Source organism: Scyliorhinus torazame, chromosome 6 (assembly GCF_047496885.1).
Source record: "Scyliorhinus torazame isolate Kashiwa2021f chromosome 6, sScyTor2.1, whole genome shotgun sequence".
Lineage (NCBI taxonomy): Eukaryota > Metazoa > Chordata > Chondrichthyes > Carcharhiniformes > Scyliorhinidae > Scyliorhinus > Scyliorhinus torazame.
Genome location: NC_092712.1, coordinates 304,821,236 through 304,845,523, shown reverse-complemented (window position 1 = coordinate 304,845,523; position 24,288 = coordinate 304,821,236). Strand labels below are relative to the sequence as shown.

Sequence of the window (24,288 nt, the reverse complement as noted above, 5' to 3'; positions counted from 1 at the left end):
TCCAGAAACAAACCCCTCACACTCTCCAGAAACAAACCCCTCACTCTCCAGAAACAAACCCCTCACTCTCCAGAAACAAACCCCTCACACTCTCCAGAAACTAACCCCTCACACTCTCCAGAAACAAACCCGTCACTCTCCAGAAACAAACCCCTCACACTCTCCAGCTACTTATATTTCCACCCCCAAATGTGCCATCCAATTTCGCCGGTTCAAACAAATGATTCCTGCAGGTAGGGCATCTTGACACTGCTCCCAGCTTAAAATGCTGACGGGGCTGCCGATTTCAAAGTAGAGACGACCACTGGGTTCGAAGAATATTTCACCGGAGCAACCGGCAGAGACGCCATCACCAGCGCCTCGAAGCTAGACCCTTTGCACGACCCCCAACTCCATCCGCACCCAGGTAGCTTCCTGGTCACCATCCCACTTCATCACCTTCTCCTCATTAGCAGCACAATAATTAATCATCAAATTTGGCAGTTACCCCCCCCCCCCCCCCCCCCACACTCCTACAGCACCTTACCCGCCGGCTTATCCCTCTCGAGGACCTCCCACCAAATCTGAGGAGTTCTCCCCGCCCATATAAAACCCGCCATGAGCCGCTCCATCCCCTGGAAGAACGACTTAGGTAGAAAAACTGGGTGGCACTGAAAGAAAAACAAGAATCACAAAAAGATATATATCTGAATGGATTGAACTTGGCCTGCCAGCGACAACGGAAGGCTATCCCACCATCTGCTCTTCCCAAAGCTTAATTTATACCCCAAAAAGGAGCTAAACCGGCCCAATATACCCATGGTGTCCCCCATAACTGGCTCCGGATCTCTTACATGCAGCAAGTGGTCATCCGCATACAAGGACACCCTGTGTTCCATTCCACACATCACAATTCCCTTCCATTCATCAGCGGCTCTCAAAGCAATAGCACTGGCTCGATCGCCAATGCAAACAAAAGAGGAGGCAGAGGATACGCCTGCCTTGTCCCGCTATGCAGCCAAAACGAACCTGAACTCGTGGTGTTAGTGCGCACACTAGCAGACAGAGCTTTATATAGCAACCGCACCAATGACACAAATCCAGGACCCAGCCCAAACGTCTCCAGAACCGCGAAAAGATAGCTCCACTCAACCCAATCAAACACTTTTCCTGCATCCAGAGACACGATTATCTCCGGCTCTGGCCCACCGCCGGTGCAAGAACTACGTTGAGTAGCCGCGTCATGTTGGACGACAGCTTTCACAAAGCCTGTCTGATCTTCCCCCATTACCGCCGGCAGACCGGGCTCCAACCTCAACACCAAGACCGTAGCGGCTTAGCCAATAGCTTTGCATCCACATTGAGCAGCGAAAGGGGGTGGTATGCCCAGCACTCTGTGGGGTCCTTATCCTTCTTCAGGAGAAGGGCGATGGATGACTGCCCCAACGTCTCCGGTAGAGAACCCCACGCCCGTGAATCATCAAACATCCCCAAATTTCATTTAAAATTCTACCGGGAACCTGTCTGGCCCTGATGCCTTCCCCGTCTGCACCTTTCCTGAAGCCGTGCGAACCTCGTCCAACCCCAGCGGCGCTTCAACTCTTCCCGTAATTCCTTCCCCACCTGGGGGAACCACAAACCCTCTTAGGAACTCTGCCATCCCCTGCTCGTCCTCTGGCAGGTCAGGGTTATAGAGTCCCTCATTGAAGGTCTGAAACACCCCATCCCCGTTCATCTTTTCTGTGGTGGAAGCCAACATAGCGCCCCACCCAGCTCCTGAACGATCTCGCTAGTAGCTGATCCTCTATCACAACGCCATACTCCCACGCTCACTCCATACAGCTTCCTATTTCCTTCTAAATATATTCAGGCGCTTGGCTTCCACAGCCTTCTGTGGTATAGAATTCCACAGGTTCACCACCCTCAGTGAAGAAGTTTCTCCTCATCTCAGTCACAAATGGCCTACCCGGTATCCTGAGACTTGTGACCCTTTGTACTAGACCTTCCCACCCACCCAGCTGCAACATCATCCCTGCTTACAGTCTATCCAGCCCTGTCAGAACTTTATACATTTCCATGAGATGTTCTAGTGAATATAGACCTGGTCAACCCAATCTCTTCTCCTATGACAGTCCTGTCACCCCAGGAATCAGACTCGTGAACCTTTGCTGCATTCCCTCTATGGCAAGTAGATACTTTTTTAGATAAGGAGACCGACATTGCACACAATACTCACAGGTGTGGGGGGTGGGGAGTTCCCGATGTGGCGGAGGATCTTGTATAGGGCAACAGCAGGATGAGCGCCCAGCCCCTGGTTTCACCAAGGCCCTGTACACCTGCAGCAAGACACCCTTGCTCCAGTCTTCTTTTCAATTCATTTTACGGGATGTGGGCGTCATTGGTTAGGCCAGCATTTATTGCCCATTCCTAGTTGCCCTTCAGAAATTGGTGGTGAGTTGTCTTCTTGAACTGCTGCAATCCTGGAGGTGTAAGTACACCCAGAGTGCTGTTAGAGAGAGAGTTCCAGGATTGTGGCTCAGCGACAGTGAAGGAACGGCGATATATTTCCGAGTCAGGGTGATGAGTGACTTGGAGGGGAGCCTCCAGGTGGTGGAGTTCCCAGGTATCTGCTGCTCTTGTCATTATAGATGGTAGTGTTATCCAGAGGTAGCGATATTCGGGGTGTCGGAAGGCCCGGGAGTCCAGGGGGTGAGAGAGGCCGATGTCTTGGCCTTTGCCTCCCTGTTAGCCCGGAGTTGGATCTTGCTTGGATGGAGGGACTCGGAGCCAGCGGAAGCGGGGGTGTGGATGAGTGACCTGCCAGAATTCCTACGGCTGGAGAAGGTCAAGTTCGTAGAGAGGGGGTCGATGGATGGGCTCACTCGGAGGGGGAAGCCGTTCATTGATTACTTTAAGGAAGATTGAGGAGTCAGCAAAAAAGTGTGTGGGGGGGGGTGAAATGGGAAAGGCAGGATGGGAGAAGGGGGGTGAGAGAGTGGGTGTAGGTTATTTATAATGCTGTATAATTCTGCTTCGAATTGTTTTTCTGAAAATGCCTGCATAAATTATTTTTGAAAAATAGATGGTGGTGATCATGGGTCTTCTTGCAATGAAGGCCAATACTGCTGGCTGTAGCTGCAATACTTGTTCACCCATTCCTCCCTCTGCCCAACAACCCCTGCCACCATTCACACCCCACCCCTACCTCTACTGGGGTGCCTATCCTCCTCTGGACTCCCGGTTCAGCTCACAGATTGCTCTGGCCTTACACTGAAACCTTCAAAAAAAGGGCAACAATCTCCAATATTCATCTTCTGGTCTAATAGAATCAGACAAAGATTTACTCTCTTGTTTTTTATAAATTTATTGTACCCAATTCTTTTTTCCAATTAAGGGGCAATTTAATGTGGCCAATTGGCCTAGCCTGCACATCTTTGGCCAATTCACCTGGCCTGCAAATCGGCGTTGTGAGGCAGCAGTGCTAACCACTGCTCCACCATGCCACTCCTAGATTTACTCTCTTATTAGGAATTTCCTGAACTGTGCTACCCAATGTTCTTGAAAGGAAACACATTTAAAAAATTGCACTGAAGGGACGTTTCAAAGTGTTCTACAGCCAATGGAGTACTTTTGAAATGGAGTCGCTGTTGCAATGTAGCAAATGTGGCAACTGAATTGTGCACAGCAAACTCCCAGAAACATCTATGTGATAAGGACCAGATCATCTGTGTTCTTGTGATATAGATTTTGGCCTGGACATCTGGGGATAACCTCCATGCTCTTCTTCCAAATAGTGCCTGGGGATCTTCTTACATTCACCCAAGCACACTGTTGGGACTGCATTGTAATACCTCATCCAAAGATGGCACCTCCAGCAGTGCAGCACTCCTTCAGTACTGCGCTGGAGCGTCAGCCTTGAATTGGTGCTGAAGCCCCAGAGTGGGACTTGAATCCGGAGATTCAGGAGCAGCAAGAGAGCTACCAGTTGACTCGAGGCTTTCGACGCACTTGGATACAAACGGACAAGCTTCATTGAAACAATCCTAAGGCGCCACTGAATGAGCAGTAGGGCAGTCTACCTCACGTCCTGCCAACGTTTATTCCTCAACCAATACCTGTAGCGTCCTCCATGGCTCAGTAATAGCACTCTCACCCCTGGATCAACAGATTGGTCAAATTCCACACCGGGAACTTCAACACATGATCTAGGCTGACAATTCAGTGCAGTGCCGAGGGCAGGCGGCACTTGTTACAGGTGTGGTCTTTCAAATGAGACATCAAACAAACAATCCTCCCTCTACTGGTGGACATAAATATTCCCATGGCATTATTTTGAAGATGAGCGGGTTAGTTGTGTCCTGCCCAATATTTATCTCTCAATTGGCTGCTTGCCGGTGTATCTGTGCACCAGGGGGTCTTGATAAATAGCAGAAAACAGGCGTGTGGCAAATCAGCAGCCCAGTTTTCTATTTCCTTAAATGGAATAGGAAATTGGGGCATGATGTACATTGGCCACTTCCTTCTGCCCTGTGATTGGTCGCCAGCGTTCTGTTGCTGGATTTCCCACCCAGCAGCGTAGTTACTAATCTGGCCAGCTGGGAAATAGCATTTTAAAAATGACAATTGGACATCTTCGAGCGCTTCCCTTGTCCCTGTTAACTAGATAACGCTAGTTGGTGATGTCAAAACTAAGGCACCAAATCTTTTCTAACCGAGAGGACGCAGCTGTGGGGAGGCAGTGGCGTAGTGGTATTGTCACTGGACTAGTAAACCTGAAACCCAGAGTAATGCTCTGGGGTCCCTGGTTCAAATCCCGCCACTGCAGGTGGTGAAATTTGAATTCAATAAAAATCCGGAATTAAAAGTCTAAATGCTGACCGTTGTCGAAACCCACGTGGTTCACTAATGTCCTGTAGGGAAGGAAATCTGCAGTCCTTACCTGGTCTGGCCTACATGTGACTCCAGACCCACACAGCAGTGTGGTTGACTCCTAATTGCCCCCTCAAGAACAATTAGGAATGGGCAATAAATGTTGGCCCAGCCTGTGGCACCAAGTCCCATGAACGAATAAAAAGAGAGCACCCAGTGTCCCAGCTATCCCCTATTTACATGTGTTCAAAACTATCACCTATTTCCCATAACAATGTAATTGATAAGACATTGACACCCACCAAACACCACTCCCTCCTCTGGCAGCACGGTAGCATTGTGGATAGCACAATTGCTTCACGGGTCCCAAGTTCGATTCCTGGGTCACTGTCTGTGCGGAGTCTGCACATCCTCCCCGTGTGTGAGTGGGTTTCCTCCCACGGTCCAAAGATGTGCAGGTTAGGTGGGTTGGCCATGATAAATTGCCCTTAGTGTCCAAAATTGCCCTTAGTGTTGGGTGGGGTTACTGGGTTATGGGAATCGGGTGGAGGTGTTGACCTTGGGTAGGGTGCTCTTTCCAAGAGCCGGTGCAGTCTCGATGGGCCGAATGGCCTCCTTCTGCACTGTAAATTCTATGTTAATTTATGTCCCTAATTGCTTTGAAAAGGCAGTGAACTTCCTTCTTGAACACAGCCGAGCAGTTTGCTAGGCCATATCAGAGGGCAGATAAGAGGACTGTGGGACTAGAATTACATATAGGTCAGACAGTGTAAGGATGGCAGATTTCCATCCTAAAAGGACATTAGTGAACCAGATGGGTGGCTACAACAATGAGATACATGCATCGTGATCACTCATACTGCAACCAATCTTTTTATTCCAGATTTGTTTAATTAATTGAATTTAAATTCCTCAGCTTCCATGGCAGGATACGAATTAATGTCTCTGGATCATTGGTCCAGGTCACTGGATTACTATTCCAGTAACATTACCTCTACTAATATCATTTCTACTAACATAACCATTAATCCTAATATAGCCACTATGCTAATATATATTCAAGTCATTTGAATTAGCTCAACCTTCGAACACTCGATAAAAAACCCCAATAGTAAATTGTATTTTTAGGACATTACAAAATGTAAACAATTACTTCATTCATTTCCTACCTTGATGTGATAATCTTTATCGACCAAGATATTTTCAGGTTTTAGGTCTTTGTGGACAATATGCATTTCGTGTAAATAAGTCATTCCTTCGATGACTTCTAGGATTATTCTTCCTTTCACAGAGAGTGGGATAATTACCTGGAAGCACACAAAATAGGAAAGTGAACGAAAGACCATTCGCTTGTCTACACTGTAAAACACCGGGTTACTGTGGGTCAACATATTCCTGGAGCTTTAATCACATGCCTTGCCCCCACACTCCAACCAGTCAGACAACATGTCCAATCTTGTGACGCACTGCCTTCCAATGTGGATTGGAAAGCAAAAGCCTTCATTAATCAATGGGATGATGCTTGACTGTTAGTCAAACAACTTTTATTTCCCCGTTTGCATATTTTTACATTTATGCTCAAGGAAAATATTTTTAATGTCCTTGTGATTGTTCTCCAGGGTGGCACACAGCAGTGTCCCAGAGATTGATCCTCAATTCCTGAAGACCCTCCGGGCCCAATGCTGTAGCTGCCAAGTGTGGGAGATTGTTGCACATTTTAGACACTTACACTGTGTAAAAGCTGCAGCAGGTTCCCATTCTCCATGAATTGCATGACAAGCGAATAATTGCCATCTTCCAAAATAACCCCTATCAACTTGATGACTCGGTCATGGTCCAACTGGTGCATCATTTTACCCTCCTCGAGGAGAGAAGTATTGTATCTGCAAAATGGAAACAGTGATGTTGCAAAACTCCTTCCACTGAACAAGTGGTTTCACTTTCAGATTTAAACAACCAACCTACCGACCCTGCAGAAGCTGTAGGTCAGATTCCTAAAGTCAGTATTTTGCAATTTCTTATTAAAGTCTAATTCAAAAGTTAAGTTTAATCATCAAAGTCCAATGATGTTGTGTTTGACGCTAAATTTACAACTGGGCAGGTTGTCCAGTGTAGCCATTTTTCCCACTGCCAACCATCAGAATTACACCCCCCTACCCTCCCCGCCCCACCCCCCATGTGTCTGGCCTCAAGCATGAGGCATGGGGGAGGGGAGCAAGGAGAGGGGTAGCGAGTCTGAGGGGTGGGTTGAGGGAATAAAGTTTGGGGAGAGGGGGGAAGGCAAGGGGGAAATCAAGGAGCTCTAGGGGAGGAGAGGAGAGCGAGGAATCCATCTACAAGACAGCATTTGATTGCAAGCCCACCTAGGCAGCAGAAAGGCCCTCCAAAGCAGGGCCTAGGAGCACAGGCCCTCCCAGTCTGCCACTGGTTTCTCTTTCCCCCCCTCCCCAGCAGCCTAATTTTGTTGCGTCATGAAAATTGAGAAAATTTCAGTCAATCTTCATTAACTATCATTAACAAGACTCTTAATGAGACTAATTGGCTGCTTTCATTGTGAAGCTGGGTAGCCTTGCCAGACCCTGGGCCTACCTCCTACAAAATGAATGGTGCCAGGAAACTGGCATATCTTTTGGATCCCGCCTTCCTCCGTTCCCAGACTCGGCAGGGCTCAAAGGTTCTGCCCCCTGACATGTGTCTGGCAGGCAGCACCTCACTCATTGGCCCTTTCTCAGCATTAAGCCTTCAAGTGGATGGGAACATGCTCAAGAGGTGCACCAAGGCCAGGTAAGTAACCCTCCAGATAAAATTAAAAGCCCAGTGATTGAGGGAGTGGACAGATGCAGAACACTTTTTTTTTTGTGTATGAAAATCTGGCATCTTGTAAACAACTTCCATCAATTCCTGCATTTTCCAAGCAGTGTGGAATTAATTTCTAGTATTCTCAAACAAGTATGACATTTTTGCAAGTGTAAGTACTTTGGGAATAATCGACGTTATTCGTAGTTCATGTTACACTTACTCTGTGCGTTGCGGTCCTGTATACACTGTTTTTAAAACAACGAGGCCGTGTTTCCTGGTGCAGCATAAAGACACCATTCCAAAACCTCCACCATCCATGGGCTGCTTCTCAATCAACTCATTGGAGTCTATGCGGATGTCGTCAAGAGACATGGTTGTTCTTTCTGAGCTTTCCTTAACCGCACTAACCCAGCTTTTGCTCATAACTAGTTTGTTTCTCTGCACCTATTGCAAAAAGAGAGAAGCCAGTTCACAATTATTGCCATTTTAAGATTATTTTTACAGGCTGCTATAAACAGCATTGAAACTCACCTAAAGACATCCCGTAGACCACCTTACACCTTATTACGAAAGTGCCTTTTTCACACCTCTTACTCAAACTGCATTATTGTTGGAAAGAGAGAAATGTTGCAAAAGTTTTTCATCTTGCACTTCGCAGGACAAATGCAAAGAGGCGCATAAAGACTTTCTTCTCGTCCACACTGAACCACGTAGGCCGGCCGGAATTTTCCAATCGTTCCCATCGGCGGAATCGGACGATCCTGCTGATGGCGAACCCCCGCAGTGGATTTACTGCCGGTGGGGGGTGGATACAATGGGAAACACCGTTGACAACACCAGGACCAGAAGGTCCCGCTGCCAGCCAATGGCCTCCATGAAACACGTTGAGGGGGGTGGGCAGCAAATCCCACCCCTAGATTTCAGTGGAGTATTGTCAGGTATGCAAGGCTGTTCATCCCAACAACTGGCTGATTGAGCATGTTCTATCAGTTGTTTGTAATAGGTAGTACAGACCATACTCAGCCAGCCTGCGCTTGCGAAGCACAAAATAAAACATCCACCGTTAGATGTGATTCTACAATTGGGCAGCACTTGCCAAACAATCCTGAGTGCGCTACTTGCCATATCAACAGGAGTAGGCCATTCGGCCTCGGAAGCCTGCTCCGCCATTCAATAGGATCATGGTCGATCCAACGTTCCTCACCTCCACTTTTCGGCCCTTTCCTCGGAACCCTTGATTCCCTTACTGATCCAGAATCTAATCTATCTCAGCCTTAAATATACACAAGGCCTCTTCCCCCACAGCTCTCTGTGGCAAGGAGTTCCAAAGACTCACAACCCTCAGAGAAGAAATTCCTCCTCAACTCACTTTTAAATGGGCACCTCTTTATTCTGAGACTATTCCCTCTGGTCTGAGACTCTCTCATGAGGGGAAATATCCTCTCAGCATTTACCCTGTCAAGCCCCTTAAGAATCCTGTATATGGACTTCTAGGTGCGGCGATGACCAGCTAAGTCGCACATTTCGGCAGCTCCCGGTGGAACGGACTTTTGGGCTCTTAATAGGAGACCCAACGGCAATTTTAACGGCTAAAAACACTGTGCGGTAAACCAGAAGGGAATCCCCCCTGGATACGGATGGAAAAAGGAGAGGAAAGTGGCCAGATTGCAGTGGATCCTTTAGCGCAGCGGCAAGGAAGGCAAGCACAAACCAAGATGGCGTCGGAAGGTGGCAGTTTAATATGGGGGCCCTGAACAACACGAGTTCTTGAAGCGCTGCGTGGAAGAACTTAAAAAGGAGATGAAGAAGGAGCTGTTGGCCCCGATATTACAGGCGATTGAAGGGCTAAAGGATGAGCAAAAGACCCAGGAGCAGGAGCTTCGGGTCGTGAAGGCAAAGGCTGCCGAGAACGAGGACGATATACAGGGCCTGGTGGTGAAGATGGAGATGCACGAGGCACACCATAAAAGGTGTGTGGAAAGGCTGGAGGTGCTGGAGAATAATGCGAGGAGGAAGAATTTAAGGATTCTTGGTCTTCCCGAGGGTGCAGAGGGGGCGGACGTCGGGGCATATGTGAGCGCGATGCTGCACTCGTTAATGGGATCGGAGGCCCCGACGGGTCCGTTGGAGGTGGAGGGAGCTTATCGAGTTATGGCGCGAAGACCGAGTGCTGGAGAAATTCCCCGAGCCATAGTGGTGAGATTTCTCCGATATAAGGACAGAGAGATGGTCTTCAGATGGGCAAAGAAAACTCGGAGCAGTAGGTGGGAGAACGCGGTGATCCGCGTATATCAAGATTGGAGTGCGGAGGTGGCGAGAAGGAGGGCGTGCTTTAATCGGGCCAAGGCGGTGCTTCATAAAAGGAAGGTCAAATTTGGAATGCTGCAGCCGGCAAGACTGTGGGTCACACATCAAGGGAAACACCACTACTTTGAAACGGCAGATGAGGCATGGACATTTATTGTCGAAGGGAAATTGGAATAAGTGGGTTATAAAAAAGAACGTTTGGGACAAAGTGGTGGGGCGAATATGGGGGACGAAGAGGGGGAAAAAGGGGGGAAGAGATGATTTTTAAGTTGTTAATCCTGCGACCCTGTAACTTTTCTCTCTTCTCCATGTTATGGGGGAGGGAGGGAGGGAGGTGGAGGAGCTGGGGGCGTCGGCCATTGGGGGCAGGGCCAAAAGGGAAGCGCGGGCTTTGTTCCCGCGCTATGATAATTATGGCGGGAACAAGGAAGCAGGAAGGAGGGGGCGTCGCACAGTGCGAGCCGAGGTCACAGGGGGAAGCCGAGGTCGGCCAGAGTTTGCTGACTTCTGGGAGCAACATGGGGGGTGCAATTACGCTAGTGAGGGATCTAGCCGGGGGGGGGGGGGGGGTTAACTGGGTTGCTGCTGCTGGGGAGAAGGGGGAGCTGGTATGGGGTGGGGTGGGCGGGGCGGGGGAGCGCCGCCTGGGGGGGGACACAGCTACGTGGGAACCGGGTGAGGAGCTGGATAAAAAAAAGGGGATGGCTAGTCGACAAAGGGGGGGGGGGGGGGGGTAAAGAGCCCCCCAACCCGGCTGATCACGTGGAATGTGAGAGGGCTGAACGGGCCGATAAAGAGGGCACGGGTACTCGCACACCTAAAGAAACTTAAGGCAGATGTGGTTATGCTGCAGGAGACGCATTTGAAACTGATAGACCAGGTCAGACTACGCAAAGGATGGGTGGGGCAGGTGTTTCATTCGGGGCTAGATGCAAAAAACAGGGGGGTGGCCATACTAGTGGGGAAGCGGGTAATGTTTGAGGCAAAGACCATAGTGGCGGATAGTGGGGGCAGATACGTGATGGTGAGTGGCAAATTACAAGGGGAGGCGGTGGTCTTAGTGAACGTATATGCCCCGAACTGGGATGATGCCAACTTTATGAGGCGCATGCTAGGACGTATCCCGGACCTAGAGGCGGGGAAGCTGGTAATGGGTGGAGATTTTAACACGGTGCTGGAACCAGGGCTGGACAGATCGAGGTCCAGGACCGGAAGGATGCCGGCTGCAGCTAGGGTGCTTAAGGACTTTATGGAGCAGATGGGAGGAGTAGACCCCTGGAGATTTAGTAGACCTAGGAGCAAGGAGTTTTCGTTTTTCTCCTATGTCCACAAAGTTTATTCACGGATAGACTTTTTTGTTTTGGGAAGGGCGCTGATCCCGAAGGTGACGGGGACGGAATATACGGCTATAGCTATTTCGGATCAAGCTCCACATTGGGTGGACTTGGAGATAGGGGAGGAAAAAGAACAGCGTCCACCCTGGAGAATGGACATGGGACTATTGGCGGACGAGGGGGTGTGCTTAAGGGTGAGGGGGTGTATTGAAAGGTACTTGGAACTCAATGATAATGGGGAGGTCCAGGTGGGAGTGGTCTGGGAGGCGCTGAAGGCAGTGGTTAGAGGGGAGCTGATATCAATCAGGGCACATAAAGGAAAGCAGGAGGGTAGGGAACGGGAGCGGTTGCTGAAAGAACTTCTGAGGGTGGACAGGCAATATGCGGAGGCACCGGAGGAGGGACTGTACAGGGAAAGGCAAAGGCAACATGTAGAATTTGATTTGCTGACTACGGGTAATGCAGAGGCACAGTGGAGGAAGGCACAGGGTGTACAGTACGAATATGGGGAGAAGGCGAGCAGGTTGCTGGCCCACCAACTGAGGAAAAGGGGAGCAGCGAGGGAGATAGGTGGAGTGAGAGATGAGGAGGGAGAGATGGAGCGGGGAGCGGAGAGGGTGAATGGAGTGTTCAAGGCATTCTATGAAAGATTATATAAAGCTCAGCCCCTGGAAGGGAAGGAGAGAATGATGTGTTTTCTGGACCAGCTGGAATTTCCTAAGGTGGAGGAGCAGGAGAGGGTGGGACTGGGAGCACAGATTGAGATGGAGGAAGTAGTGAAAGGAGTTTGGAGCATGCAGGCGGGGAAGGCCCCGGGACCAGACGGATTCCCAGTTGAATTTTACAGGAAATATGTGGACTTGCTGGCCCCGCTACTGATGAGAACCTTTAATGAGGCGAGGGAAAGGGGGCAGCTGCCCCCGACTATGTCAGAGGCAATGATATCGCTCCTCCTAAAGAAGGAAAAAGACCCGCTGCAATGCGGGTCCTATAGGCCTATTTCCCTCCTGAACGTGGACGCTAAGATTCTGGCCAAAGTAATGGCAATGAGGATCGAGGATTGTGTCCCGGGGGTGGTCCATGAGGACCAAACTGGGTTTGTGAAGGGGAGACAGCTGAATACGAATATACGGAGGCTGCTAGGGGTAATGATGATGCCCCCACCAGAGGGGGAAGCGGAGATAGTGGTGGCGATGGATGCCGAGAAAGCATTTGATAGAGTGGAGTGGGATTATTTGTGGGAGGTGCTGAGGAGATTTGGCTTTGGAGATGGGTATATAAGATGGGTACAGCTGCTGTATAGGGCCCCGATGGCGAGCGTGGTCACGAATGGACGGGGGGTCTGAATATTTTCGGCTCCATAGAGGGACGAGGCAGGGATGTCCTCTGTCCCCATTATTGTTTGCACTGGCGATTGAGCCCCTGGCAATAGCATTGAGGGGTTCCAGGAAGTGGAGGGGAGTACTCAGGGGGGGAGAAGAACACTGGGTATCTCTGTATGCGGATGATTTGTTGCTATATGTGGCGGACCCGGCGGAGGGGATGCCAGAGATAATGCAGATACTTGGGGAGTTTGGAGATTTCTCAGGGTATAAATTGAATATGGGGAAAAGTGAGTTGTTTGTGGTGCATCCAGGGGAGCAGAGCAGAGAAATAGAGGACTTACCGTTGCGGAAGGTAACAAGGGACTTTCGGTACTTGGGGATCCAGATAGCCAAGAATTGGGGTACATTGCATAGGCTAAATTTAACGCGGTTGGTGGAACAGATGGAGGAGGACTTTAAGAGATGGGACATGGTGTCCCTGTCACTGGCAGGGAGGGTGCAGGCGGTTAAAATGGTGGTCCTCCCGAGATTCCTTTTTGTTTCAGTGCCTCCCAGTGGTGGTCACGAAGGCTTTTTTCAAAAGAATTGAGAAGAGTATTCCGAGTTTTGTGTGGGCCGGGAAGACCCCGAGAGTGAGGAAGGGATTTTTGCAGCGTAGTAGGGATAGGGGGGGGCTGGCACTACCGAGCCTAAGTGAGTACTACTGGGCCGCCAATATCTCAATGGTGTGTAAGTGGATGGGAGAAGAGGAGGGAGCGGCGTGGAAGAGATTGGAGAGGGCGTCCTGCAGGGGGACTAGCCTACAAGCTATGGTGACGGCGCCGTTGCCGTTCTCACCGAAGAAATACACCACAGGCCCGGTGGTGGTGGCCACACTGAAAATCTGGGGGCAGTGGAGACGGCACAGGGGAAAGACGGGAGCCTCGGTGCGGTCCCCGATAAGAAATAACCATAGGTTTGTTCCGGGGAGAATGGATGGGGGATTTGGAGCATGGCAAAGAGAAGGGGTAACACAATTGAGAGATCTGTTCGTAGATGGGACGTTTGCGAGTCTGGGAGCGCTGACGGAAAAATATGGGTTGCCCCAAGGGAATGCATTTCGGTATATACAACTGAGGGCTTTTGCGAGGCAACAGGTGAGGGAATTCCCGCAGCTCCCGACGCAGGAGGTGCAGGACAGAGTGATCTCAGAGACATGGGTGGGGGACGGTAAGGTGTCAGACATATATAGGGAAATGAGGGACGAGGGGGAGATCATGGTAGATGAGCTGAAAGGGAAATGGTAAGAAGAGCTGGGGGAGGAGATTGAGGAGGGGCTGTGGGCTGATGCCCTAAGTAGGGTAAACTCATCGTCCTCGTGTGCCAGGCTAAGCCTGATACAATTTAAGGTGTTACACAGGGCGCATATGACTGGAGCACGGCTCAGTAAATTTTTTGGAGTAGAGGATAGGTGTGCGAGATGCTCGAGAAGCCCAGCGAATCATACCCACATGTTCTGGTCATGCCCGGCACTACAGGGGTTTTGGGTGGGGGTGGCAAAGGTGCTTTCGAAGGTGGTGGGGGTCCAGGTCGAACCAAGCTGGGGGTTGGCTATATTCGGGGTTGCAGAAGAGCCGGGAGTGCAGGAGGCGAGAGAGGCTGATGTTTTGGTCTTTGCGTCCCTAGTAGCCCGGCGCAGGATATTGTTAATGTGGAAGGAAGCCAAGCCCCCGGGTGTGGAGACCTGGATAAATGACATGGCAGGGTTTATAAAGTTGGAACGGATTAAATTTGTTCTAAGGGGGTCGGCTCAAGGGTTCACCAGGCGGTGGCAACCGTTCGTCGAATACCTCACAGAAAGATAGAGGGAATGGAAAAGAAGAAGACAGCAGCAGCAACCCCGGGGGGGGGGGGGGGGGGAAGAGAGGAATCAGAAGGACTCTCAGGGATGTTACTTTATATGTATAGGTATTTGGTATATGTAATTGTATATTGGATTGTTGGATTGTATTTTTGGAGAGTATTTATCTTGGATAAGGCAGTTGCCATTTAGTTTTATTTTTGATTTTGTTCATATATTATTTATTTACTTGTTTAAAACTGGCCATTGTTATTTATATTGTTTTATTGCTGTGTAAAGGAAACGCTATGTGCTGTTATGTTTGGCCAAAAAATCTTGAATAAAATATATATTTTTAAAAAAAGAATCCTGTATATTTCAATTCTTCTAAATTCCAATGGGTAGAGTCCCAACCTGTTTAAACTTTGCTAAGAAGACAATCCCTCCACACCAGGGATCATCCTGGTGAACTTTCTCTGAAACTCCTCCAATTAAATAATATATTCCCTTAAATAAGGGGACCAAAACTGCTCACAAGTACTCCAGGTGTGGTCTCACCAGTACCCTGTACAGTTACAACAAGCCTTCCCGACTCTTATACTCCAACCCCCTTAAAATAAGGGCCTATGTTCCATTAGCCTTCCTGATGACCTGCTGCCCCTGTGTGTTCGCTTTCTGTGTTTCATGCACAGGTACTCTCAAGTTCCGTTGTGTTGCAGCTTTCTGCAGTTGTTCTCAATTTAAGTAATACTCTGTTATTTTGTCCTTGAAGCCATGCTGACTCTGCTTGACTAGTTTATGATTTTCCAAATGTACTGCCGTTACTTCCTTGATAATCAATTCCAACACTTTTCCAACAATAGATGTTTGGCTAGTTGGCCTATTGTGACCCACTTTTTGCCTTCCCCCCTTTTTGAATAGGGGTGTCACTTTGGAAGTTTTCCAAAATTCCAGAATTCAAGGATTTTTGGAAAGTTACAACCTGCCGGAGGTGGTGGTGGAAGCAGGGACGATAGTGACAATCAAGGGGCATCTTGACTAATACATGAATAGGATGGGAATAAAGGGATACGGACCCAGGAAGTGTAGAAGATTTTAGTTTAGATGGGCAGCATGGTCTGCACAGGCTTGGAGGGCCGAAGGGCCTGTTCCTGTGCTGTACTTTTCTTTGATCTTTGTTCTTTCTTTGTTCAATGCACCCACCATCGCTGTAGCTACTTCTTTTAGGGTCCTTGTATTCAAGCCATCAGGGCCAGGAGACTTATTTGCCTTTAGCCCCATTAGTTTGTCTAATACTACTTCTCTCTTTATGGTATTTAATTCCCCCCCTGTATTCTTTCGTATTAATGGGATGTTTGAAATATCTTCCACCGTGAAGATTGATGCAAAATATCTGCTCAACTCCTCTGTCATTTCCTTGTTCCCTATAACTCTTCCCAGATTCATTTTCAAAGGGGCTTATTGTCATGCGAGGGTACCTTTAAGACTTGATGTTTGAGCAATGTACCTTTAAGAAAACAGTGATGTCATAGAGTGGGTGGAGCTCAGCTCAGTTCAGCCATTTTGGAGCTTCAGGTTTGAAAAGGGCCTGGCTGGTTTTGCTGAGAGCAGTTTAAAAGTGCCTGGCTGTTTTGCACTTTGGCAGTTTGAAAAGAGCTTGGTGAGTGTCTGTGCTTTGCAGTGAGCTGGATTTGCTATGATGTCTGACATAAAAGACCATCTCTGGATCATTTGGGTGATTTAAAGTAAAGCCTTTAACCTGATGTGATTTTGTTTAAAGGTGTTAAGTCTCTTGGAAGCTTGAAGGAACATTTTGAGAAATTATTTACTGTTATTTTCTGAGTTATCTTTGAAGTAAGGGGTGCTAAGAGATCCAATGTTTATTTAAGATGTTAAGTTGAGTTCATGGAATAAACAGTGTTTTGTGTTTAAAAACCCATGTGTCCATAATTGTAATCCCACACCTAGGGAACAAGCCGTGTGCTAGGAAAAGCAACAAATACATTGAAGGGAGAGGTTGGTTAAACTCCATGATACATTTTGGGGTTCTGAAAACGCCTCGCCCATAACAATATGTTCACTTTGACCTCACTCTTCCTTTTTATATATTTAACAAAGCTGTGGTCATTTTTTAACATTCCTCGCTCATTTACCATTGTAGTTTATTTTCTCCCTCTTTATTATCTTTTTATTCCTCCTTTACTGGATTCATCCCAATCATCCCAATCTTTGGTTCTATCACTGACTTATGCCTCCTTATATGCTTTTTCTTTCAACTTAATACCCACCTTTAATTCCTTGGTTAGCCATGGTTGTTTTATCCCCTTAGGATCTTTCCTCCTTACTGGGATATATTTTTGCTGAGACATGAATTACCTCGTTCAATGTCTGTCACTGCTTGTCTACCGTCTTTCCTATTAATCCATCCGCCTGGCCCCCTTGAGCTAACTCTACCCTCATTTCATTGTAATTTCCTTTAAGTTGCACACAGTTGTTTCTGAACCAAGTTTCTCACTTTTCAAGCAGAATATTAAATTCCATAATATTATGAGGTTCCTTTACTTTGAGATCATTTATTACCCTTGACTCATTACCCATTACCAGACCGAGGATAGCCTTTTCCCTGGTCGGCTCCATGTCATATTGCTCTAGAACACTACCCCTAATGCACTCTGAATTTGTTGCCATAGCCAGCCTTACCAACTTGATTAACCCAATCAACATGAAAATTAAAATCACCCATAATTATTGCTCTATTCTTTTTACATGCTCGTATTATTTATTGACTTATATGCTTTCATGGCTACTGTTTGGGGGGGTCTATACACTACCCCTACCAATGTCTTCTGTTTTTTACCTCCACCCAAATGGACTCTACATCATCCAAGTCCAGATCGTCTCTCAAAACGGTCCTCATTTCATCTCTTATCAACAGTGCTGCCCCGACTTCCGGTGACGGCCATGGTGAATTGTCGCACATTTGATGGCTCCTGCTCAAGGTGGATTTTATTGGACCTTCCCCACACGTATTGAGGGTTTGTTAAGTGCAACAGGTGTGCGAGTGCCCAGGGAGGGTAATACCCCTCTGGTGAGATCGGTGTATGGATCAGGGGACGAGGAGTGTCACGAGAGCAGCTGGAACAGGACAGTTTTCGTGGTGCACCACAGATTAAGATGGCGGAGGGAAGGCGGAAGAGGCTGAGAGAGAAACTGAAGAATCGCTCCAGGAGACAGAAGCTGAGGATTGTCAGGATGCCTGAGGGCATCGAGGGAGCGGAGGCCGCCAAGTATGTGATGAGAATGTTGGAGCAGTTGATGGGGGAGGGGGCTTTTGACGGACGTCTTGAGGTGGATCGAGCACACAGGGTGCTGAGGAGGAGGATGCAGGTGGGGGAGCTGCTGACGGCAATGATGGCGCAGCTGCATCATTTCTTGGACAAAGAAAAGATTCCAAAATGGGCGAGGCAGACCAGGAGGTGCACCTGGGAAGGGAGTAAGTGCGGGTTTACCAAGACCTGGGTGCGAAGTTGGCGAAGAGAGGAGCCGGGTTCAACAGGATAAAGGCTGCCCTCTTCAAGAAGGGGGTGAAGTTTGGGGTTTTGCACCCTGCCCGCTTGTGGGTGACACATCAGAAACAGAAGTTTTATTTTGACTCGCCAGAGGCGGCGATTGGCTTTATGAGGAGCCATGGACTGGGAGGTGTGTGAGGATATTGAACTTGAGAGGAGTTTTGTGCCTATGGTAAAGTATATCAGGTGGGTTTTGGGGGGTTGGTTTCAACAGTGCAGTGGTGATCGAGAGTGTGCTTTTTGTTCTTCTTTGGATGGGGGGGGGGGGGGGAAGCTGGAGGCCTTGAGCAGGGGCCACCTTGCGAGGTGGGCGGGCTAGTTAACAGACGTGGGGGGTCAGCAGGGGAATTTGGCCGGTTTTCAGCTATAAATTGAACATAGATTGAGGTGCGTCCGATCAATGCCAGAAGGCAGGAGAGGAGATTAGGAGAGTTACCATTTAGGATGGTGGGGACAAGCTTCAGGTACTTCTGCAATCGGGTGGTGCGGAGCTGGGCCCAGCTGCATAGAGTGAACCTGGCTCGACTGGTGGAGGGGATGAAGGCGGATTTTAAGAGGTGGGACGTTTTGCCACTGTCACTGGCTGGGCGAGTGCAGATAGTGAAAGTGACGGTGCTGCCGAGGTTTCGGTTCATATTTCAGAACCTCCATATCTTTGCCCCCAAGTCTTTTTTTCGGAAAGTCAATGGGCTGATCTTGGGGTTTGTGAGGGCAGGGAAGGCCCCGCGGGCACGGTGGGCTTTTGTGGAAGGGGAGTGGGGGAATGTATTGGCCTTTGCCTCGCTGATAAACAGGAGACAGATTTTGCTGGGGGTGGGGGGACTTGGAGCCTCCTAAAGCGAGGGTGTGGGTGAGCGACCCGGCAGAAAAGTTCACTCTGCAGGGGTCGGTTGAGGGGCTTGTCCGGAGGTGGAAACAGTTCATGGATTTCTTCAAGGAGAATTGAGGGGTCAGTGGGGAAGGCGGAACATGGAAGTCAGTGTCAGGGAGGCTGTGGTGAGGCTTATTTATCGAGTTGATGTGTTGCTCTTTTGACATTTTATAAATATATATTTGTTAAATGCCTTGAATAAATTTTTTTAAAAATTTAAAAACAGTGTTACTCCATCACCTGTTCCTTCCCGCCTGTCCTTCCGAAAGGTTAAATATCCCTGAATGTTAACCAACCAACCCTCTTTTTATTTCATAGAATTTACAGTGCAGAAGGAGGCCATTCGGCCCATCGAGTCTGCACCGGCTCTTGGAAAGAGCAACCTACCCAAGGTCCACACCTCCACCCTATCCCCATAACGCAGCAACCCCACCCAACACTAAGGGCAATCTCTTGTGGTAAGAGAATTGTGAACAAAGTCCCTTTGTGTTTCTGATTTCCGAAGGATTTTCCCATTTAGAAAATAGTCTACGCCTAAATTCCTCCTTCCAAAGTGCATAACCTCACACTTTTCCACATTGTATTTCATTTGCCACTTCATTGCCCACTCTCCGAGCTTGTCCAAGTCCTTCTGCAGCCCCCTTGCTTCCTCAATACTACCTGTCCCTCTACCGATCTTTGGATCAACTTAGCAACAGTGCCTTCAGTACCTCCTTCCAGATCATTACTGTATATTGTGAAAAGTTGTGGTCCCAGCACAGACCCCTGAGGCACACCACTAGTCACTGGCTGCCATCCTGAAAAAGACCCCTTTATCCCCACTCTCTGCCTTCTGCCAGTCAGCCAATCCTCTATCCATGCCAGAATCTTGCCCTTAACACCATGGGCGTTTAACTTTTTTAAAAAAATGTTATTAAAGGTTTTCATTAAATATCAATAACAAAATGAGAAAAAAGAACCCAACAGGGTTAAGTACAAAACACAATCTAAAAAATCAACCCGCCAAACCCCTCCCCCCCCGTACATAAATAATAAATTGACATTAACACCCCGACTTAACACAACAGGTGTATACACCCCCTCAGACCCTCCAGTGTAAATAACATAAACAAAAATAAAGCAACCCCCCCCCGCCGAGCTGCTGCTGCCATTGACCAATGTCTATCATTCTGCCAGAAAGTCTAAGAACGATTGCCACCGCCTAAAGAACCCTTGTACCGACCCTCTCAAGGCAAATTTCACTCTCTCCAATTTAATGAACCCTGCCATATCGCTGATCCAGGATCCCACGCTTGGGGGCCTCGCATCTTTCCACTGAAGGAGAATCCTTCGCCGGGCTACCAGGGACGCAAAGGCCAGAATTCCGGCCTCTTTCGCCTCCTGTACTCCCGACTCGTCTGCCGCCCCAAATATTGCGAGACCCCAGCCTGGTCTGACCCTGGATCCTACCACCCTCGACACCGTCCTCGCTGCGCCCTTCCAAAATTCCTCCAGCGCTGGGCATGCCCAGAACATATGGGTGTGATTTGCTGGGCTCCCTGAGCACCTAACACACCTGTCCTCACCCCCAAAGAACCTGCTCATCCTTGTCCCGGTCAGGTGTGCCCTGTGCAGCACCTTAAACTGTATGAGGCTGAGCCTCGCGCACGAAGAGGAAGAATTGACCCTCCCTAGGGCATCTGCCCACGTCCCCTCTTCGGTCTCCTCTCCCAACTCCTCCTCCCACTTACCTTTCAACTCCACCACCGAGGCCTCCTCCTCCTCCTGCATCACCTGGTAAGTTTACGAGATCTTCCCCACCCCCCACCCCCCGAGAGCACCTTGTCCGGTACTGTGTGTGGCAGTAGCCGCGGGAATTCCACCACCTGCCTTCCCCACCTGCATGCTTCCTATCCCTTTGATCAGCTCCTCCAGCCCAATCGGGGCCCCCAGTCCCGCCACCAGTCCCTCTTTACCTTTGGAAACCTCAATTGGTCCAGGAAACGGCCCATCCCTCCCTCCTCCAGTGGGGGCTCGGATCGGTACAATTCCTCGTAGAAGTCCCTGAAGACCCCATTGTGCCAACCCCACTCCGCACCACGCTCCCTCCTCTGTCCTTAACTCCCCCGATCTCCCTAGCTGCGTTCCGCTTCCGAAGCTGATGCGCCAGCATCCGGCTTGCCTTTTCCCCATATTCGTAGGCCGCCCCTGGGCCTTCCTCCACTGCACCTCCGCCTTCCTGGTGGTCACCAGGTCGAATTCGGCCCGGAGGCTGCGCCTCTTCCTCAACAATCCTTCCTCGGGCTCTTGCGCATACCTCCTGTCTACCCTCACCGTCTCCCCCACCAGCCTCTCCCTCTCCCCCCGCTCCCTCCACTCCTTGTGGGCCCTAATGGAGATCAGCTCTCCCCTCACCACCGCCTTCAGTGCCTTCCATACCATCCCCACTCGGACCTCCCCGTTGTCGTTGGTCTCCAAGTACCTCGCTATACTTCCTCGGACACGCTCGCTCACCTCCTCGTCCGCCAACAGCCTCACCTACAAGCGCCACAGCGGGCGCTGGTCCCTCTCCTCCCCCATATCCAAGTCCACCCAATGTGGGGCGTGGTCCGAAATGGCTATTGCCGAATATTCGGTATCCTCTACTCTCGCTATCAGCGTCTTACTCAAAATGAAAAATTCGATTAGAGAATAAGCCTTATGGACATGTGAGAAGAATGAAAATTGGGGCTGTTTAGCACAGGGCTAAATCGCTGGCTTTGAAAGCAGACCAGCAGCACAGTTCAATTCCCGTAACAGCCTCCCCGAACAGGTGCCGGAATGTGGCGACTAGGGGCGTTTCACAGTAACTTCATTGAAGCCTACTTGTGACAATAAGCGATTTTCATTTCATTTCAAATTCCCTAGCCCCCGGCCTTGCAAATCTCCAGGGGTCCACCCCTCCCATTTGGCATGGGCTTTTAACTTATTTAACAGTCTTCTATGCGGCACCTTGTCAACGGCCTTCTGGAAATCTAAATAAATCACGTCCACTAGTTCTCCTTTGTCTAACTTCCTTGGAGGGCAAAGTGGGGTTGGGGATGCTGGGACGTAGCCTGGTTTCACCCCTAACGTTCTCCCCACACACACAGCAGTGGGACTGCTCTCTCCCAACGAAAGCAAAATACCCATAGACATAGAATTTACAGTGCAGAAGGAGGCCATTTGGCCCATCGAGTCCTTACTGGATAGACCAACCCACCTAAGCCTATACCTCCAACCTACCCCTACACCCAGTAATCCCACCTAACCTTTTTTGAACACTATGGGCAATTTAGTATGGCCAATGCACCTAACCTAGACATCTTTGTACTGTGGGAGGAAACCCACGCAGACACGGGGAGAACGTGCAGACTCCACACAGACAGTGACCCAAGCTGGGAATCGAACCTGGGACCTGGAGCTGTGAAGCAACTGTGCTAACCACTGTGCTACCTTGCTGCCAAGGCTGGAGGTGGCCCTTAATTGTCCAATTAAGTGTCCCAATTGGCTACCTGGCAGAATCGATCTTTATTCATCATTTTGAAGGCACAAATGTTTTTTATTTTAAAAAAATAAATAAAACTAGACTGCCACCTTCCCCAGCAGAATCAGCTGATAGCTTCAGGCAGGGTCCCAGCGACAGGTCTCGACTGCTGCCTCCGCGCCTCCTCATTCTAGCCGGGGTAAAAGACCCCAAATGTTCGGTCTGACGCCCGAAAACCCCGGTAACATTGTGGATGATTCTGTTGTTAACAATCTTAATAGCTTGCGAGTTTGTTTTTAAAAAAAAAAACAATGGCAGGCAGGCTGCTGATTCTGGAGCCTGCCCAACTTCCGTATTATTAAAGGACGGTGTTATAACACTGGGTTGGTGACCTCAGGTCATCCCGTCAGAATTTACTGAAGGGCGGAGGAGCAGAACGCCCGATTTCCGATCGTAGAATTCCCCCGTGTCGTAGCATGATGCCACACAACTTTGCTGGTGTGTGACAATACACTCATGTCATAACACACCACGGTTATCGGCAAATTATGCAAATACTTGTGTTTCCTAGCAAGATGGAACTGATTTGTGAATTAGCTTTTCACTTGCAGCACCCTGTTCAGTGACACCCAGTCAGCCCCTTGCGGTTTCGATGAAAGGTTTTTGGGAGTGGCCTGAGTGGATACAGGACCCCCCCCCCCCCCCCCCCCCCCCCCCAGGTCTTGGCTAAGACGTGTCGAGTAAAACATGGGGAAAAACTTGCACTGCTGCAAGTTATCTGCTTATGGGAACCTCTGCTTGAACATTCAAAGAAATAACGACAGCAACAAACTGCTTTGTGTGCAAATGAGGAGGAAAGTGGGGGAGGTAGCAGAAATGACTAACCCTAACTTTGCGATCAAAGTCAAAATACTGCCAAGTATTGATTTCCCCATAGATGCAGCATTTTACAGCGGTTTCAGCATCCTCACAACTTGTCAAAGAAAATCCAAGCACCCAGTAAATTCCTTCCCCTGAATCTCGACATATCTCATAGTTGGAGAGATGATGGTGCAGTGGCAATGCCACTAATGATGGTCTAGGTTCATGTTCCAAATGACACCAGTTCAAATCCCACCATGGCAGCTGGTGAAATTTAAATTCAACTAACAATTAGCTTTTATATTTGCAACAATCTCATTAATAAGTTTTCTAAAGTTCACATCAACTACGCCTGCATCCTGGAGCAGGACTTTTAATCTTTGACAAGAAGATGAAGCAAATTGTCCTGTCACGTCAAAATAACTTTTTTTTTTCCTCTGATGCCACCAATACATCTCCAAGTTTCTGATTAGAATCATGACGTGCTATTAAGCGTAATGAAACAATGCTCTGATTCTGTGCTATTGATGCTAATTCTGACATCTCTAATGCTATCCGGGGGTTGAAACACTGCTCGTGTCTGAATAAGTGCAGAATAAGTGGGAGGCTCTGGCTGCCGGTGAAATACCACCACTCTTATTGTTTTTTCACTTACCCAGTGAGGCTTCTGGTCGGGAAAACCCAAGCGGGCGTTTCACCAGGATGCTGCCTGCGATGGAACATTTAAGTTATGAAGATAGGCTTGGATTGTTTTCGCTGGAGCAGAAGAGAAACTGAGGGGCGACCTGATCGAGGTGGACAAGATTATGAGAGGCAGGTACAGGGTGGATAGGGAGAAGCTGTTCCCCTTAGTTAAGTAAGAAGTCTTACAACACCAGGTTAACTAAGGGTCAGCTACGAGGGGACACGAGTTCAAAGTGAGGGATGGGAGGTCGGGGGGGGGAATTTGAGGAAAAGCTTTTTTATGCAGAGGGTGGTGACGGTCTGGAACGCACTACCTGGGAGGGTGGTAGAGGCGAGTTGGCTCACATCCTTCAAAAAAATACCTGGATGAGCACTTGGCACGTCATA

The 24,288-nt window shown here is 49.0% G+C and overlaps 1 protein-coding gene across 1 annotated transcript in view; it reads right to left on the bottom strand.

The window, feature by feature from the left end:
• Positions 1-24,288, bottom strand: part of ripk1l (receptor (TNFRSF)-interacting serine-threonine kinase 1, like) — a 167,279-nt gene that overhangs the window by 120,247 nt on the left and 22,744 nt on the right. The window contains exons 2-4 of the mRNA XM_072509980.1: positions 7,868-8,091; positions 6,578-6,731; positions 6,018-6,155 (exon numbers count right to left, since the gene is read on the bottom strand). Coding sequence (XP_072366081.1) covers positions 6,018-6,155; positions 6,578-6,731; positions 7,868-8,070 — 495 coding nt within the window. The 5' untranslated portion in view covers positions 8,071-8,091. The remainder of the gene's footprint in view (positions 1-6,017; positions 6,156-6,577; positions 6,732-7,867; positions 8,092-24,288) is intronic.